General features: G+C 52.2%; 2 protein-coding genes across 5 annotated transcripts; one reads left to right on the top strand and one right to left on the bottom strand.

Moving 5' to 3' along the window:
* The first annotated feature begins 84 nt into the window (after nucleotides 1-84).
* Nucleotides 85-12,068, top strand: ACOT8 (acyl-CoA thioesterase 8). 3 transcript variants are annotated; one of them, XM_061437779.1, is made up of 7 exons: nucleotides 93-306; nucleotides 1,774-1,910; nucleotides 5,896-6,121; nucleotides 9,476-9,633; nucleotides 10,153-10,347; nucleotides 11,062-11,121; nucleotides 11,824-12,068. In XM_061437779.1, the coding sequence occupies exons 1-7, from the start codon at nucleotides 188-190 to the stop codon at nucleotides 11,940-11,942; spliced, it is 1,014 nt and encodes a 337-aa protein (XP_061293763.1). In that variant the 5' UTR covers nucleotides 93-187; the 3' UTR covers nucleotides 11,943-12,068. The 3 variants fall into 3 exon arrangements, with proteins under 3 accessions (XP_061293764.1, XP_061293763.1, XP_061293762.1); XM_061437780.1 differs by lacking the exon at nucleotides 11,062-11,121 and having other exon boundaries at nucleotides 85-306; XM_061437778.1 differs by lacking the exon at nucleotides 11,824-12,068 and having other exon boundaries at nucleotides 11,062-11,586.
* SNX21 (sorting nexin family member 21) lies at nucleotides 12,065-18,544 on the bottom strand. Of its 2 annotated transcripts, none has more exons than XM_061437769.1 (3): nucleotides 17,301-18,517; nucleotides 16,692-16,870; nucleotides 12,065-13,140 (listed from the first exon to the last, which is right to left on the bottom strand). In XM_061437769.1, exons 1-3 carry the CDS (start codon nucleotides 18,022-18,024, stop codon nucleotides 12,466-12,468), a joined length of 1,578 nt encoding a protein of 525 aa, XP_061293753.1. In that variant the 5' UTR covers nucleotides 18,025-18,517; the 3' UTR covers nucleotides 12,065-12,465. The 2 variants fall into 2 exon arrangements, with proteins under 2 accessions (XP_061293753.1, XP_061293754.1); XM_061437770.1 differs by having other exon boundaries at nucleotides 13,105-13,140; nucleotides 16,699-16,870; nucleotides 17,301-18,544.
* Nucleotides 18,545-18,690: the final 146 nt, after the last annotated feature.

The following is an 18,690-nucleotide window of genomic DNA, read 5'->3' as shown; positions in this document are numbered from 1 at the left end:
GGCTCGCCCATCCGAAGACTGACAGGAGCACCGACCAATCACAAAGAGGATACAGGCTGTCCTTCTTTCTTATGGCCTGAGGGAGACTTCCGGTTATTTAAGCGTCCTCCCGAGGCTGCGCGTTCTGTTGCAGGTGTCTGCGTGTGCCCCTCCAGCGCAGCGCCCGTGCCGGTAGCTGGTGAACTACATGTCGCCCCCTCAGGACCCGGAAGACGAACAGGGCGGCGGCGATCCACCCGGGGACCTCCGCAGCGTCCTGGTCACCAGCGTGCTCAACCTCGAGCCGCTGGACGAGGATCTCTTCAGGTAGCCGGCCGCATCTGGTCCGCAACCCCGCATCGGGTCAGAGTCTTCTGATCTTGATTGCTGCAACCCCACTGCCTCTGCTCGTACCCCTCCGAACGAGGATGGGCTCTGTGCGCGATGCCTCTGTCGTAATTGGGAGGGAACTTGTGTCTGAAGAAGCTGCCCCGGCTTCCTCGGCGCGGGGATCTGTGCAGCCTCATCCCCGGGAGGTCCTGGCAATCTGGGCAGATAAAGTGGTGATCCGAGGTATCCTTCTCAGCAGCCTCCCCAGGAAGGGTCAGGTCCCTGGGAGAGCCAGCCCAGAAAGGGCAGTGATTTGTCCGAGGGAACAAACTTATCCCCAGCTCCTTGCACAGTCACTATCTTTTCCTTTTACATACTCCATCCCCACCACCACTAGGTGGGGTCTGCTGCTAAATCGCTTCAGTCATGTCCGTCTCCGTGCCACCCCATAGACGGCAGCCCACCAGGCTCCCCCGTCCCTGGGATTCTCCAGGCAAGAACGCTGGAGTGGATTGCCATTTCCTTCTCCAATGCGTGAAAGTGAAGTCGCTCACTCGTGTCCGACTCTTCGAGACCCCATGGACTGCAGCCTACTAGGCTCCTCTGTCCATGGGATTTTCCAGGCAAGAGTACTGGAGTGGGGTGCCATCGCCTTCTCCGAGGTGGCGTCTAGTAGCTCCTTATTCATTCTGAGGCCTGAGCCAGTTTCCTTCCTGATGTCACTTAAATTTCTTGACTGTAACGGGGTGTAACAGTTCCAGCTACCAAGGCTCCTCCTGGGTTATTGGAAGCTGTTTTAGGCACTAACTTAATTTCCCCCGTTTAACCAACTACAAATAACTGCCAGGAATTTTGCAGTGCCTTATATGAAAAATGCTGGGCTGGGCAGTGGGAAGCTTGAGACTTAATCGTAATCCTTAATCTTTCACTGGGGGAGACTTTTGACCTCTGGGGGCTGCGTTTCCTCATCTGTACACTAAATGGGTTAGACTTGAAGTCTGAGGGTCTCCAAGTTCTAAATTTAGTTCTTTTAAGAACTGGTCTATCAAAGTTGAGGGGTGTAAGTGGCAGAGCTAATGCAGTCCACCTGCAGCTTGTGGGGTTCATCTTGGTCTACTCAAGGCGTTGAGACAAGCTTATGTCTTAGCCTCGTATGGGCAATGGAAGACATATTGGACTTGGGATCAAAAGACCCAGATATTGCTCAGGATGGTAGTTTGTGAACTGTGTGACCTTTCTCAAGTCAGTTTCCCTCTCTGATCCCTTTACTGAAGTCCACAGATAAGGCCTTGGAGTTGTAGATAGAGTGATGTTAGGATATTTGTCTAGGGAAAGGCTTTCACCGGATTCTCAAAGGATCACATACCCCAATCAGGTTAAGAAATCCTACACTGGAGGCTCACGGAAGGTCGTAGGATTTGGCTCAGCCCCCAAATCTTTCCTCTTGTCCCCCTCTCCCCACAGAGGAACGCATTACTGGGTACCCTCAACTGAGCGGCTGTTTGGGGGTCAGATCGTGGGCCAGGCCCTGGTGGCTGCAGCTAAGTCTGTGAGTGAAGATGTCCATGTGCATTCCCTGCACTGCTACTTCGTACGGACAGGTAAACCAACTCCTCCCTACCCCACCCCAGCACAGGTGGCTCAGCAGAAGAATTCTGGCCTTGAGGGATGGGGGTGACTGAGGAGAAAGCAGGAGAGAAGGAGAAGGGAGAGGGATGGTGAGGTTAGTTGATCAACCTCAGGGGAGCCTAGAGGAAGAAGGGCAGGGGCCAGGAAGAACCTTAGGCCCAGTACCTGTTGAGATACTAGGTACTTGTTGGTGCTTAACTGTTCCCAGTGGGTCTTTTGCTCTTTATCCTTTACACACCTTCTCATGCCAGTCCTGGTGCTGGTTCCTCAGAGAAGTACTGGAATCTCTGCTGGGAGTTTGGAAAAGAGACCAGCCTGGGAATCAAGAGACCTCTGGTCTAGATGGAGCTTTGTCACTGATTTGCCAGGTGCCCTTGAGTGAGATAACCACTCTTCCTCACCCTCTCCTTCTTCCCACCTGAAAAATGCAGGAGGGCCTGGGCCAAGCGAGATTGTTCTAGCTGCTTACAACTCTGGGATCAAATCAAAGAAAGAGCATAATCTTTTAAAACTCATGCTCTTTTGAGAAACATAAAAATCTCACTCCTAAGCAGATGCTCCCAATTTTAAGAGTTTCTGCCTTCTGCGTGGTCCCATCAGCTGAGAAGAATTTATGCAACTTTATGAAATGTGATCGGTATTAAAAAAGACAGTGGGTTTCCCCCCTTCATTTTACAAATATAGAATCGTTGTTGTTCACTCGATAAGTCGTGTCCATAAGGACTGCAGCCTGCCAGGCTTCCCTGTCCTTCACTATCTCCCAGAGTTTGCTCAAATTCATGTCCATTGAGTCAGTGATGCTATCTAACCATCTCATCCTCTGTCGCCCACTTCTTTTGCCTTCAGTCTTTCCCAGCATATATACAAATATAGAATAGTTTAATAGTAAATATACCTTTTCATACTATACTCTGTTGGTCACTCCCCATCCCTTTATTTCCTGTCCTTTCCTGATAGTCATTGCTATAAAGTATTTGAATGCTTATTTTAAGGTGAGCCCTGTTCTTAACCTTTATGCCAGTTGGAGGCAGGTGTACCCTTGTGCCCTTGGTTCCCTCAGTTTGCATGTAAACTCCAAAAATCCTGGCCTTTTGATACTGTAATCCTTCTCGCCCAGTGAGACAGTTTTGTTTTGTTTTGTGGAAGTAGGAGCATTATCTGATCCCTTTGAACCGGTTTCATTATCCAGTTTCTGAAAAGAATTCTGGGTCTTTGTAGGTGAAGTATCTAGTGCAGGGCCTGGCAGGTTGTGAGTTCTCCATAAACAGTACTTACCTTTATTTTTTGACGATGAATTTATTGGAGTGATTACAGTTTGCATGTTATAGTGCACAGCTATTTACACTGTCTTGTTTGATCCTCTTCAGTAAACCCGAGGGGTGTTTATTCTACGTGTAAGGAACCTTGGACCCAAAGAGATTATGTAAGGAGCTTCCATAATGCTCAGAGAGGCAAGGCCAGGTTTTGAACCTGAGGTTGGGTGACTCCAAGCTCTGTGCTTTGTTCTCCTTCTGTGCTTTTCTCTTTCACTCTTGGGAAATAATTCCAAAACCATGGGAGAGCCCATCTCAGATTCTGTGGGAGGCATCCACTTTCTTGGAAATTCTCCATCCAGGAGCAGCATGAAATGAATGGTGCCAACACCACTATATCCTAATAATCACCAGTTATTTGTATCCCCTTTCTGCTTCTTGAAAGAAGACAGCTTAAAATAACTGGCTGTTAAAAGTCAGAATTCCCTAATAGCCCAGTGGTTAGGACTCCATGGTTTCACTGTGGAGGGCCTAGGTTCGATCCCTGTTCGGGAAACTAAGATCCTGCAAGCCGTGTGATGTGGCCAAAAATAAATTCTTTAATTTAAAAAATAAAATAAAAGGTGAGGTAGATTAGGAGTATGGGGTTAACAGATACAAACTATTAATACATAAAATAGATCTGCAACAAAGATTTACTGTGAGGCATAGAGAATTCAATATCTTTTAATAACCTGTAATGGAATATAATCTGCAAGAAAATAAAGTGTGGGGAAAAAATAAAACATTTGGGGCAAAAGTTTTAAAAGTAATAAATTAAAGGGCCAGGAGACTGGGATTTGGGGGGAATGATTGTGTTAGAATACTAGGCTAAGGCATATCATCGCAGTTTTATACAAAAGTTAGTTCCAAGCTTCCTGGCAGCAAGGCAGAAAGGGAAGCTCTTATTAGTTTCTGATGTGACCCACTACCAGGGTGTTGTTTACTTGCTAAGTTGTGTCCAATTCTTTGTGACCCCATGGACTTTAGCCAGCCAGGCTCCTCTGACCATGAGATTTCCTAGGCAAGCATACTGGAGTAGGTTGCCATTTCCTGCTCCAAGGTTTCTTCCCGACTCAGGGATTGAACCTGAGTCTCCGCAGGTGAATTCTTTACTGCTAAGCCACCAGGGAAGCCCCCTCTACCAGGTACATCAAGATTTATAAACAGTGATGGTGCTCCAATGATCTTAGACCTTAATTCCCTGACCAGGGATCAAACCCTTGTTCTCTGCATTGGAAGGACAGATCTTAATCACTGGACTACAGGGAAGTCCTCCAGTGATATTTTTAATTAAAAGATACTGTGAGGTTGGGGTCTGGTTCTTGGCCATTTATCATACCAATTCTTTTTCTTGATGCCTAGGAGAGAATGTGAGTTTGGGTTTTTGTTTGTTTATTTTTTAAAAAATGTATTTCTCTAGATAGTTGTCATCTGGCTTGGTACAGGCCATGGAATTCTCCAGGCCAGGATACTGGAGTGGGTAGCCTTTCCTCTCTCCAGGAGATCTTCCCAACCCAGGGATGGAACCCAGGTCTTCCACATTGCAGGTGGGTTCCTTTACCAGTTGAGCCACCAGGGAAGCCCTGGCATAGGTTTAGAGCTTGGAGATTCTACAGCAGGAGTCAAAAAACATTCTATAAAGGCAGATCATAAATATTTTCGATTTTATGGGCAAAACAATAGTCAAAATACATAAACAAATGGGCTTGGCTGTATTCTCCAAAAATGTTATTTATGGCATCAATTTCCCCATCTATACAATTGGGATAAGACCCACTTGGCGTAGTTAATGTGAAACCAACATGAGAGGATACCTTAGTTTAACTGTAAAAAATTAAACGGAAACCTCCATTCAGGAGTGTTGGGAGGCCAGAAGAGGGCGCCCTCGTGCCCTGTGACAATGGAGCCCAAGAGGAAAAAGAAAGACTCCTTTCTGGCAAGGAATCAGCCAATGAAAAACCACAGGTTCCTTGTTTACTAGGATCCTCCCAATTACACTGTACAGTAGCCGCCCCCCTCACCCCCCCCCCCCTCTATAAAAGCGGGCTCCTTCCCTTGCTGGGCGGGGACTTGTACCTGGCTCACCATGGTTGCAGACCTCGAATTGCAATTCTCTGCTGATCCTGAAGAAACATAACTTAGCTGGAAAAGTATCTGGCTATCTGTTTCAGGTCAATGTAACAAATGCACTCAACTCCATAACTCTTTCTCTCTCTTCCTTCAATATACTGCAGAGCCTACCTGCTTTGTTCCAATACAAATTTTAAAGAACAGGTCTAGAACTCATTCATGCTGATGCTGCTAAGTCACTTCAGTCGTGTCTGACTCTGTGCGACCCCATAGACGGCAGCCCATCAGGCTCCCCCGTCCCTGGGATTCTCCAGGCAAGAACACTGGAGTGGGTTGCCATTTCCTTCTCCAATGCATGAAAGTGAAAAGTCAAAGTGAAGTCGCTCAGTCGTGTCCGACTCTTAGCGACCCCATGGACTGCAGCCTACCAGCCTCCTCTGTCCATGGGATTTTCCAGGCAAGAGTACTGGAGTGGGGTGCCATTGCCTTCTCCAAGTCAGTAGCTACTGAGCAGTAAAGAAACGGAGAACCATTAGGTGAGCGGGCCCGAAGGGCTCACTTGGGCTCACTGTGTGCCTTGTGCCCGCTGCAGGGGACCCGAAGGTGCCGGTGCTGTACCAGGTGGAGCGGACAAGGACAGGGGCAAGCTTCTCTGTGCGCTTCGTGAAGGCCGTGCAACATGGCAGGCCCATCTTTATCTGCCAGGCCTCCTTCCAGAAGGCCCAGCCCAGCCCCGTGCAGCACCAGTTCTCCATGCCTGCTGTGCCCCCGCCGGAGGAGGTGGTTGGCCGTGAGGACTTCATTGGCCAATTTTTAAGGTGAGAGACCTGGAGGCCCCAGGACAGTGTTCAAACTGCCGTTGCCACCCATTGGCGGGTCACGGCCTCCTTCAGTGGATCCCAACTAGCATTTTAAAAAGCTAGATTGGGGATTGGGGGAGTGGAAGGGAGGGAATATAGGTATACTTACAGCTGATTTGAAACCATTTGGTGTCACTTCAGGGGCTCTGAAGAGCTTCGGCACCATAGTCCTTTATGGCTCAGCACAGAAAATAATTCAGCAAGAGGCAAAGTGATTGATAAGTGATTTATTAGGAGAGGATGCTTAAGAGGCTTATAAGTGGGTGGGAGAGACATGCCACACACCCTGAGAACTTACTGGGCTACAGTTTTATAATCGAAGGAAAAGTGGGGAGGAGAACGTCTTTGTCTTTCTTGAGTAGATGTCATGCTTCCAACATCAGCTTCTCCTCCAGCTTGAGCAGGAAGTTTTCTTGTCCCTGCGTGGTCAAGCTAGGTCCATAAATGACTGTTTTTCATGTGTGCAGAGTATGTCCCAGGGATCATTAACTTACTGAGCTCACTGGGCAGGATGTGGGTCTCATTGTTTTGGGGGCAGGTCTCGTGCTTCTGTTGCATGGCTTTGTTGCTAAACAAACCTGTTTTCTTGAGTAATCATTAACTTACCAGGGTTTCCCATACTTTTTCTACTTAACAATCCCTTAGTGCTTAGTTGTTGGGACTCAGTCATGTCTGATTCTTTGCAACCTCATGGACTGTAGCCTGCCAGGCTCCTCTGTCCATGGGATTCTCCAGGCAAGAATACTGGAGTGGGTTGCCATGCCCTCCTCCAGGGGATCTTCCCAACCCAGGTATCGATCCCTAGTCTTCTGCATTGCAGGTGGATTCTTTACCAGCTGAGCTACAAGGGAAGCCCACAATCCCCTAGTGGGATTCACTATTTAATCACTTGTTTGTCCCTTAACTCTGTCCCTATCAGATACACTTTGTTGTACAGCGGAAACTAACATGACATTGTAAAGCAGTTATCCTCCAATTAAAAAAAAAGCAAGCTGGGGGCTTCCGTGGTGGTTCAATGGCTAACACTGTGCGGCCATTGCAGGGAGCCTGAGTTCAATCCCCGGTTGGGGAACTAGATCTTGCATACAACAACGAACAGATCCTGAGTATCGCGAAGATCAAAGAACCCCCCTACCACAACTAAGACACACACAGCCAGATAAAAGTAAATAAGTAAATATTCAAAGGAGAAAAAAGCTAGACTGGCAGGGTGGGGCGGGCTGCAGGGCACGTGATCCGCTCATGCGCACTTCTCTGATTGGCTGATGCTGACGTAACAGGGCAGTGTCTCAGGGGTGAACATTATCAGTCCCCAGGTTCCAGAAGGCCTCAGGGCTACGTGCTCATGGTCGTCAGTAGTTGACATCTTCCATTTGGTGGGGAGTTTTCACAGCTGTAAAACAACTCAGGAAATGTGCATCAAATGCTGGTTACCTGGGTACCTCAGAGAGGAGCGAAAGCCGAGGAAGTGGATGAAGACCAGTCCCCGGAAGGCCCCACAGGGTCCTGCTCAATTACAGTTCCCACCTTTCTTTCAATACTCTTCAGTCTTGAGGAGAACACGTTTTGAACAAGAAAAGGAATAAAGGTTCAGATATGGAAGTTAATCATAAACTTGACAGAGGTGCCCACAGGTTCATGGTCGGTTACTGATTCCTGCCAGGGCTCCACCTCTCTTGGTGCCCACCTGCTGTGTAGCTTTGCCCCTCTCCTACCTCTCAGAGCCCCGCTTCTTCATATGAAAAATGGGGATCATTGTTTCTGCCCCGCCTGCTTCCCAGCTGAGCGGTAAGGAGGGCTCCACCGCCTAGTGCCCCGTGCAGGGGAGTCAGCCCAGTGAGATGGAGCGAATGTGCGTCCGAACCTGGGAAAGGCCTGGGCTCAGATCTGGACTCTGTCACTGGCCACCTTGTGAGTCTGGCAAGTTGCTTTCCCACTTTGAGCTTGTGATCAGTTATTAAACTCCATCGGAATCCCTACCTCGTAAGGCTGCTGTGAGGATGACACAGATAAGTGATAACAAGGTGCTCAGTGAGCGCTCAGTAAATTACAGTTAGGCCACTCTTGACAGAGAGGAATAAACATGGAGCCTGGTGTGTGGTCAGAGCTCCAAAATACTTGAGAAGGAGACCTGGGTTCAATCCCTGGGTCAGGAAGATCCCCTGGAGAAGGGAACGGCTACCCGCTCCAGTATTCTGGCCTGGAGAATTCCATGGACTGTACAGTCCATGAGATTGCAAAGAGTTGGACATGACTGAGCAACTTTCACTTTCTTTCTCTTTTCTCCCTGGCGGTGCAGTGGTTAACTTTCACTACAGGGGGCTTGGGGTTCGGTCCCTGTTCGGGGAATTAAGATCCTACATGCCGCAGACAAAAATAAATTAAATAAAAAACTTTGAGAATGAAAGGAGGACATTGTTCTTAAAGGTCCCTGAATCTAGAACTGTGTCTCCCATAAGGAAACTACTAACCACAGGGGGCTGCGTTGAGTTTATTAACATTAAAGAGAGTTAATTCAGATCTGTTCCTCAGTCACACTGGCCACATGTCAAGCCCTCAGCAGCCCGATGTGGCTAGTGGCCACCACAGTGGACCAGAATGTTCCATCATCACAGAAGTTTCCATCAGACAGGGCTCAAGGGGAAAGGGAGGGAAATGAAATACTGGGGAAGAGCGCTAGGGGCATGAGGGGTGGTGGTCCCTGTGGCGAAGGGGCTTCCCTGGAAATGGCCTCCTTGCCCTGGGAGACGGTTTCCCCAGTGGCTCAGGTTAGGTAAGTGTCTAAGTAGGGCAGCCTGTTTCCTGAGGGTTAGAATAGAGAAGCGGTTAAGAGCAGGAACGGAGGAGGAGCTAGACTGCCTGGGTCTAACTCCTGCCCCCAGGCACTTCCTGAGCTGGCTATCTGCACCCTCTGTGTTTACTCCACTTCTCAGAGAGCAGGGAGGATAGCATCTGAGTTCAGGGATGATAGCCTGGAGCTGGGCCATTACAGTAGCCCCACGGCTGGGTGACGTGTTGGCCTCACATGCATTATGTTGTCTCCTCCCCAGTGTTAACTATGAGGGAGGTGACTGTCATCATCCACATTTTGCAGATGGGAAAGGGCTGATGATGACTAACTTGCAGCAGGCCACAGGGCTCCTCAGCGGCAAAGAAAGGATGCAGATACTGTCCTATCCTGCCTGCTGGAGGGGAGGGGAGGTCTGGGGATGTCAGGAGTTCCTGTGGAGGAACAAGCGGGGTCCGAAGAGGCAGCTCAGACAGGTTCCCCATCTTCTGGGGTCTCCCCACCCCTCTCCCCTTTACTTTCAGGGACCCGGAGCTCCAGGAGAGGTACCGAGTGGGGCTGAACCGAATTGCTGCCCAGGAAGTGCCCATTGAGATCAAGGTGGTAAATGCATCCACTCCAAGCCAGCTGAAGAAAATGGAGCCCAAACAGATGTTCTGGGTGCGAGCCCGGGGCTATATTGGTAAGCGGACCCCTTGGCCTGAAAGGAAACTCTCTTTGGGGGTCTAGACCTGTACCTCCTCTGCCCTGGGTGGCCTTGGGCATGGTCCTCCCACACTATGGGCCCATTTTCTTATCTGAGTGATGGAGAAGTGAGCTCAGCCTTTTGCAGGGGGAGAATGGGGAAGTGACGGGAATCCTCACGTGGGCCTTTCCTGGGGAAGGCAAGGCACCTAGCCGAGATTCTTCTCCAGGTCCCCTACTAAGCATAAGGTACCTTTGTGCAAAACTGGAAAAAGATACTTACAAGGTCCAGGGTGGGATACGGGGGGAGGCTTTCAGTCCTCACCCACCCCTGCCCTCTTCCAGTCTTCATCTCCCTTGACCTCCATCACACACACGCACCCGCCCCCTTGGGCCAGGTGCCCTTGTGAAGAGTCTGCACATCTGTGCACAGCAGCCCCTTTCTCCCTACCTCCCTGCAGGTCCTGAGCTATAAAGCCCAGGAGCCCAGGGCTGATGGGACTGGAACCTGTTGCAGGTGAGGGCGACATGAAGATGCACTGCTGCGTGGCGGCCTATATCTCAGACTTTGCCTTCCTGGGCACAGCAATGCTGCCCCACCACTGGAAGTACAAGGTGGGCTTCATGGTCTCCCTGGACCACTCCATGTGGTTCCATGCCCCTTTCCGAGCTGACCACTGGATGCTCTATGAGTGTGAGAGCCCCTGGGCTGGTGAGTACTGGGGTCACGGGGGACGAGGGTGCTGACCTTGGTGCCTTTGGTGGGGAGGGCAGGGAGCCTGCTGTCTTGGGTGATGCTGCCCCACCCACTTGCTGTGGAGCACCGCACAGATCACTTCCTCTCCTGCTTCCGCAGGCTGCAGCATCCTTGTCTTCAAAATGACAGGGTGCGGCCTGAGGACAGGACACCCGCTTAGCTCTTCATTTCTGTAACATGCTGGGGACATGATTCACTTTATCTGAGGCTCAGCGCTAGTCCCAGAACCACTTCAGATTCTCTGTGTGATGCTGGGCAAGTCCCATCTCCGCTCTGTTTCCTTGTCTACACAAATAGGGTTGCACCAGAGCAGAGGGATCCAAAGCTGGGGGCCTATTCTTCCACCTCTCGGGAGAGCTTTTTCAAAACATTCCCAGATTTGACCCCCAGGATTCTGACTGCAGGGCTTGGATGAGGTCCAGGAAGGTATTTTTACGAAGATTCCCTAAGTGATTCTGACAGTTAGCCTGGCCTGGGGGTTGGGGCCCTCAGCAGTGTAGGGGCCCCACTGCTTGGACCCTCCTTATACTGTGAAGCAAGAAACCCAGACTTGTTCATCAGCGCCTGGTCTCAGAGCCCTGGGTTCCGTCCCAAGGAAGTGCATTTCAAACGAAGAGAAACCTTGTTTTGTGAAACAGAGACAAAACTTAAGGGACTCCTTATACTCAGGGAAGAGGGACTCTCAAGAACCAACAGCATCACAGCACAGGAACAGCCGCCACCTTGATGGTAGGTCTCTTGGGTTCGGCTTTGACCTGATCCTTAAGGCCAAGTTCCCGAGCCTCTCTGGGCTTGAGTGTCATCACCTGGAACACAGGACAAGGCCTGCTTTACTTGGCTACCGTGAGAACTAAGTGGGCTATACTGTGTTTAAAAGAAACCAGCAGTTCCCTTCCTAAACGTCAGACTCCGGCCCTGGGTAGCAAGGGAGAATCTCCAAGTGCGGAGGGGAGTGCCTAGGCTCCTCATGGCTTCATGTCCTCTCCCCTGAGCCCCTTTGTCCCCGTGATTGTGGAAGATTATTTTTTTTAATAATATGAATGACTGGCCTGGAGGGCCAGATTTATTAGAAAGGGAACTGATGGGTTTCCTTACACAAGTGGCCAGAGGTTGGGCAGATCCACCTAGCTGAACTACTGAACCAGACTGTTCTCAGAACTTCTCCCCTTGGGATTTTTTTTTTTTTTGAGGAAGTCAGCAGATACATGAAAGTGCTTTTAAACCATCAAGTGGGGCTCCCTTGGGAGGAGTTACACCCTTGAGCAACCATAATAGGCTCCTAAAGGGGTGCTTGGAAATTGGGAGTGACCACACCACCAAGCATGGCTCTGGCATGGGGCAGCCCAACCCGAGCTGCACCTCTTGCAAGGAGCACGTTCGGCTGGGCAGCGGGAGACAGAAGGCCATTGAGATTCTTCTCTTCATCCACAGGTGGCTCCCGGGGCCTGGTTCACGGGCGGCTGTGGCGTCAGGACGGGGTCCTGGCTGTGTCCTGTGCCCAGGAGGGCGTGATCCGAGTTAAGCCCTGGGACTCAACAAGCAAGTTGTAGCCAGAGGTGCCAGCTGGGCCTGGGGCTTCAAGGATCTCCCTTCTCCCCCTACTCCTGAGGCAGGACTACCATCCAGGGCTGGGCCTTCTGTCCAGGACATCCAATAAAGAGACTCAAACCACTGGAGCTACTGCCCTTTAATCCCCCTGGGCCAGGATCGCAGCTCTCCCTCCAGCCATCAACTCCAGGACTCCACGGCCACAGTCCCTGGCCCTTCTGCCAGGCTGGCCTGCGGGAAGACAGACCATCGACCCTGACCTGGGTCACGGCCCCCAGGTATTCGTAAGCTGGAGAGGCAGCGTCAGACTTTCACTTTCTCCCTGCACCATCCCAGCCTGTCCTGAGTGCAGCTCAGTAGAAGAGCACGTTTCCTTGGTCTGCTGCAAATTCTCTGTGGACCTTCTTGGGGTTCCCAGCACCCCAGGGAGCCTCTCAGCAGCTGTCTGTGTCCTCGTCTGCCCCCCAGCCCACCCCCCATCTGGGGGCGGCGCCTCTCCCACAGTGGCCTTAAGTCTAGGTGACGCTAGTCCAGCACCTCCTTGATGAGTAACTCTTTAAGACTGGGGGGTGGCGTGGGGGTCAGCCCTGCCTCCTGCAGGGCCTGGAGCCGGGCCTCGGAGTGGCGTTTGTCCAGGCCCAGGCGCCAGGAGAGCCGCACGTGGGCCTCCAGAAAGGGGGCCAGCAGAGGGTGCGGGCTCTCGGCCCCCAGAAGCTGCAGGGCCCTCTCACAGCATGCCCGGGCCTCACTGGCGTCCTCCAGCTCCTGGTGGCACACGGCCAGCCCCGCCAGGGTTAGCAGACGTCGGTCTGGGCCACAGGGGATGCCCAGCTGGGCTTGTAGCTGCCAGGCGTTGGCCCAGAGCGCCAGGGCCTCGCGGTAGAGGCCGGTGCAGGTGAGGCTCTGCGCCCGCCGCAGCTCGGGCAGCACGAAGAAGTCCTGCAGGTCTGCAGCGTGGCGCAGCTCAGGCACAGCCTGGAGGTGGCCCAGAAACTGCTCGAAGGCCCGGCTGCGGCGGGCGATGGTCTCGGCGGTAAAGTTCCGGCGCAGGCGCTTGCGGGGGAAGGAGATGCCAGCCATGGGGCCCCGGAACTGCCGCTGCAGGTTTCGGTGCAACCGCTCAAAGTCCGAGTAGCGGCGGGAGATCTGGGCTGGCTGGCTATCTGGTGGCCCCGGGCCCATCACGGCGAGGGTGTAGAGCTGCAGGGAGGGCGGGGGTCAGGGCAGAGGCAGGGTGTCCCCAGGCCCCTTCCCTCCCTGACCCCCCACCCCCACTTCCAACTCTCTTTCCCTACCCCTTCCCTTCACCCTGGAGATCGAGCCTGGAGGGTGGGAGCTGCCAGGGCTGCAGCCGGGGAGCCCAGTCTCATCTTACCTGAGGTTCGTCTGAAATGACCCAGGCCCAAGGCAGCACAGGGAGAAAAAGACAGGGATGAGCTTTAGTGCCTGGACGGCTGCCCCCCTCACCCCTTCCAGGGAGTGTGTGCTAAGTTGCTTCAGTCGCGTCTGACTCGCTGCAACCCTATGGACTATAGCCCACCAAGCTCCACTGTCCACGGGATTCTCCAGGCAAGAATACTGGAGTGGGTTGCCACGCCCTCCTCCAAGGGATCTTCCCACCTGGGGATCAAACCCAGGCCTCATGTCTCCTGCCTCGGCAGGCAGGTTCTTTACCACTAGTGCCACCTGGGAAGCCCCTCCCATTGGGAAGCGAGCTCTTCTGACAGCCCCTCTGGAAAACCAGCCATGTGTTGAAACCCAGGCCCATCTCCAGGCCAACCTTTAGGACCAGCTTGGAGCTTTGTTCCATTCTGGACACACGGCTCCACATGGCCAGGTTATTCCCATCCAGACCCTCAACACAGGTCTTCAGACAGTCCCAGTAGTGACCAGTGTAAAGCACACTGGACTGGGACCCAAGTTCTACCCTTGGGTCAGACGCTCCCTCCCTATGGGAGTCGGGCAGGGTGGTCCCCTTCTTGGGTCCACTTCCACTCGAGTGAATGGAGCGCCTGCCCAGCTCAGTGCTTACTCAGGTGTGGGACGGGAACAAACGTCGGTCCCCGGGATGTTTAGGTGGTAAGTACTGGAGTGAATAACACTTGAATAGAGGCAGGAGGTGATACCCCTCTCATTCTCTGTGAATCTTTCTGACTACAAATTGAGAAGCTCTCAGTTTGGTTCACAAAAGCCCTTCTCCAACACTTCTCAGCTCCATTTTTAGAAAAGAGCCAGAAAGAGAATTTGTCAGCGCCACCTCCAGGCAGCAGCATCCAGCCAGACTTTAATGACAGTTTCACTGCTTTTATTTTTATGGTTATCTTCTTTTTATGGTGAGTTAGTCAAGCTTCCCTGGAGAATCCCGGGGACGGGGGACCCTGGTGGGCTGCCATCTATGGGGTCACACAGGGTCGGACATGACTGAAGTGACTTAGCAGCAGCAGCAGTCAAGCTTCCCATCTACAGTTGTTTTGTAAAGTTGTCTTTTAAAGTTATTTTTAAAAAAATATGTTTATTTGAAGAAAAATGATAAGCACCAATTGGTAAATGTAGCATTTAGATAGGACAAAAATTGTGAGGGTGACGGAGGTTTGGGAAATGCTGAACAAGATGACCACTAAGCTTCCCACCAGGTTTGAGAACCCAAATATGCCTTAATCTATAATAATGCTGAGCTAACAGGTCTAAAAAGGGGATTAGCAAGCATTAGATGTTAAAAAGAATCGGTCGCAACTGACACGCACACACACACATACACACACACAGATGTTAAAAGTATACTAACACCAAACCCAGATTTTACTCTCAAATCTGTTCTGTGAAACTGCCAATATCGGAGCCACCCCTGCTCAGTCAGGTTTGCCTGCTCACTCTGGAAGATTCAGTCTACATTAGTATTCAGGATTAGAAAGTTTAACAATAAAGAAACTTACTTTACTCTAGTTCAACTCCACATTCCCAAAACATTACATATTGACTGTAAAGCTTTTGTTTTTTCTTTAAAGGGACAGTTATTAATATTCCAGGGAACCAGTTTTCTTCAGAACACATTTCAGGAAGCCCTCATCTATAGTGACTCCTTATGCTCATCTAGCTTTTATTTTCATTGGTAGTTTTTGGACAAAAACCCATTTTAGATCCACTGCCTGATCCTTCTGTTGTCCTACGTGACAGGTAATAATGAGGATCATTAACTGAGCACTACCCTGCACCACACCGTGGTGTGAGTTCTTCACAGCCACTATTTCACCATCACAACCTCACTGCGAGGAAGGTGTCCATACCTCTGTCAGCTCAGGAAGCAGGCTGCCAGAGAAGGCAAAGGGTTTAAAGACCTCCTCTAAGTCACACAGCTGGTAAATGGCCCAGCTGGGACTCAAACCCAGGCCGACCTAATTCCAAAGTCTGTGCTCTTAACTTCCAGATGTTGAAGCAGGATTTGTTGCCTAGTCACTCAGTTAGGTCTGACTGTTTGAGACCCACCCCCAGGCTCCTGATTCCCTGGGATTCTCCCAGGCCCGGCCCAGGCCAGGCTGGGCTCTATCTTGTCATTCTCTTCCCAGAGCTGCTCCCAACTTCCCTGTCTCTCAGCTGCTCCATGCGCCCCTCTCCTGCGCATGACCCCCAGCCAGGACTTCTGCCACTCAGGACTCGATCATCAGAGTTAATTCCCGCTGAAACTGGAGCAGCTGCCCTGTGGGTGTAGCCCTTTTTTCACTGAGAGCCTCAGAAAGGGGTGGAGAGGTCCAGATATGGGACCGGGCTCCAGGTCCCCTTCCTGCTGAGTCAGAAATGGAGGAGGGTGGGGAAGAGGAGGGAAGTGAGAGGCAGGGAGCTGCCGCTGCCATGACCAGCCAGGTTAGGCTGGGTTTCAGGACCAGGCCAACCGCATCCTCCGTGTGTTCCTCCTTTCCACAGTCAGGAAATCAGCCCACACCCCCGCAACCCACCAATCTTTACCCCAATCCACCAATCCCCTGGCGAAGGAAATGGCAACCCACTCCAGTATCCTTGCCTGGAAAATTCTATGGACAGAGGAGCCTGGTGGGCTATGGTCCATGGGGCTGCAAAGAGTCGGACATGACTGAGCACACACACACACACCAATCCCCTAAATCCAGTCCTTTGGACAAGCTTATTCTGTACAGGTGTGAGTGCTGGAGAACTGACTCTTCTGAGTTGCAAAGAGGCCACAACAGGCCAACCCAAAGTAAAACAGTAATAACAGAACTACCATTTTATCGAGCACTTCAAGATGCCAGGCACAATGCTAAGGGCTTTCTGTGTACTGTCTCATTTAACTCCTGCATTATCCCCATTGTTCAGGTGAGAAAACGGGTTAGTCAAGGTTTCACAACTCACCTGAAGTCAAACAACTGGTAATAACTGGGATCTGAATCAAGATCTGGATGCCAAACCCATTTTTCCAACCAATACCAACTTGGTCTCAAGTCTGACTCAGATAATATTCTTCCCCATGTATCTTGCATCTTGTGACAGTTTGCAAAAGTCCGAGGGGCAGAGGACATGCACAGTAGTTCTTAGTCTCAAAACTGGGATAGGATAGGTTCATTTGCCTGAGGATCTGCTCAAATTACACCCCTTTTCTGGCCTCAGTTTCCCCATCTGTCAAATGGGGCAGCCATTTACAACTACATAGCCAGATCACCCAGGATGCTGAAGCTTCCCTTACTTTCTCTAAGCCAGGGTCTTCTAAGACTCATAGCTCAGGGTCCTGGACCCTCACTCACCACGTACTTGGAGGGCGGGTCCTTAACCACGGTGGCGTTGGTCACCTCAAAGAGCAGCCGCTGGGGTACCAGGGTGTTCCGGGACTTCTTCCAGAAATCTTGCAACTGCCGGGTCAGGAGCTGACTGCCCCGCTGCCCATCAGGTGGTGGACTCCGTTCTGCTTGAGCACAGGATGGGCCTGGGGCCAGGTTTGATGTAAATTAGGTGCCTGACCTCATTCATCCTCCTCCCAACGAATGACAAAGGCTTTATCCCTATCTGACATCAATGGAAACGAGGGCCAGACAGGGACCCGGAGCCAAACACCTGCCGGGCAGACAGTAGGTGTTAAATAAACATCTCCACCCCCAAAACATCCCTAGCACAGTACTACCGTTTGTATCCCAGACTGTACATTTCACGCCCTAAACAACCCTGAGATGGGACTGATTTGACACAGGGAACTTGGCCCAGAGAGGTGTTGTGAGTCTCTCAAGGTCACACAGCCAAGAGGCAGCTGGACGCACTTAAAGAAGTGTCTCGAGTTTCGGCTGGATCAACTCGGGAACGCGGCCGGGGTGGAGGCCTAACCGAGCCCAGGGTTCCCGCCTCCATCCTCCCGCACTCGCCTGCGTCTTCTCCCGCCACCCGGTCGCCAGCGGACAGCGGGTCGGGGTCAGGGTCGTCATCGTCCTCGCCGTCCTCCTCGTCGTCGTCCTCGGCGCTGGTGAAGCTCAAGGTGCCGCTGAGGCGGGACGACAGGCCCTCGGCATCGTCGTCCTCCAGTTCCGAGCTCTCCGGGAACTGCTCGGCCTCGGGGCCGGCCGCCGCCTCCCCGGGGCCGTCGCCAGTCAGGGCGTGCCGCAGCCGGTGCAGGAGCCGGGAGGCCATGGCACCCCGGGGGGAGCGCGCGACGCCGGGTCGCGGGCCGGGGCGGGAGGGAGGTGGACCCCGGCCCCGCGCCGGGAAGGGGCGGGGCGGGGCGGGGCCCGGGGCGGGGGTGGGCGGGGCGCCGTGGAGGTCCCGCCCCTGCCCGTTGAGGGGACGGGGGGCTCTCCCCGCGCCCGTGCCTCCTGCGCCCCGCGGCGCACTCCGGGGCGCCCCTCTCCCCGGTGCAGCTCCCGGAGGCTGGCCGAGGCCGACCGGGTTGCACCGAACCGGCCCAGTCCGCTCCGAGCGCCGCTCCAGCCCCTTCCTGCCGCTGGCCCGCCTCCCGCCCCGCCCGCTCCCGGAGCCGCCCGGGAATCCCGGGCCCTTCGCTCCAGGAGGGCTATGGGAATCCTGGGTAGGCCAGGCCTCCTCCGGGATCGTCCCCAATCCGGAGGGGGCTACGCCCTCCTTGAATCCGCCCATCCCTCCCGGAGACCAAGGCTGGCCGCAGACTATCCCCTCATTTCCACCCAGCACTCTTTAACTTTACAAAGTCACTGCGCGGCAGTCAGAAACCCATCTCTTCTGGGAGGAAACCGAGGCCAAGAGAAGCCAGGTGATCTGAGATGGAATCTAACCTCTAGTGGCCTAGGTTTTCTCATACGTAAAACAAGAACAATAAGAACTGAAGCACGAATTTTGCAGCTCTCCAAAAGGACCCTAGTCCAGAGCTTAGCTCAGAGCAGGGGCTAAGAGGATCATCAGTTACACAGTGATTATTGTTTCTCCAGTGTTCACAAGTTCTTACAATCTCATTTGAGCCTGCCTCACACAGAGCACATAGACAAACGAGGAAACTGAGACCCAGAGGGGCTGAGTTACTTGCCTGAAGTCACACAGCTTGCCAGAGGTTTCTGAGAGTGGGGCCTTGCAGCCCAGGTCTCCTGAGTTCCACATCCTGTTTTTTATCTTGCGATGTCAGTTGCAATCTCAGCAATTCCTCTAACAAGCTGTGTTTTTATCTTTTATCCAGAAGGCAGCTGTAGGTCAAGAATTTATTGTCCCTTCCTGTCAGAAGGCCTAGCTATCAGTCCCTAGCAGGGAAGATATTGCTAGTTATATTGTATGATCAGATAAAATCTCTGATAG

The sequence above is a fragment of the Bos javanicus genome, chromosome 13 (assembly GCF_032452875.1).
Source record: "Bos javanicus breed banteng chromosome 13, ARS-OSU_banteng_1.0, whole genome shotgun sequence".
NCBI classification, from domain to species: Eukaryota; Metazoa; Chordata; class Mammalia; order Artiodactyla; family Bovidae; genus Bos; species Bos javanicus.
The sequence above is the reverse complement of the archived record's forward strand: the minus strand, read 5'-3'. Positions and strand labels throughout refer to the sequence as shown.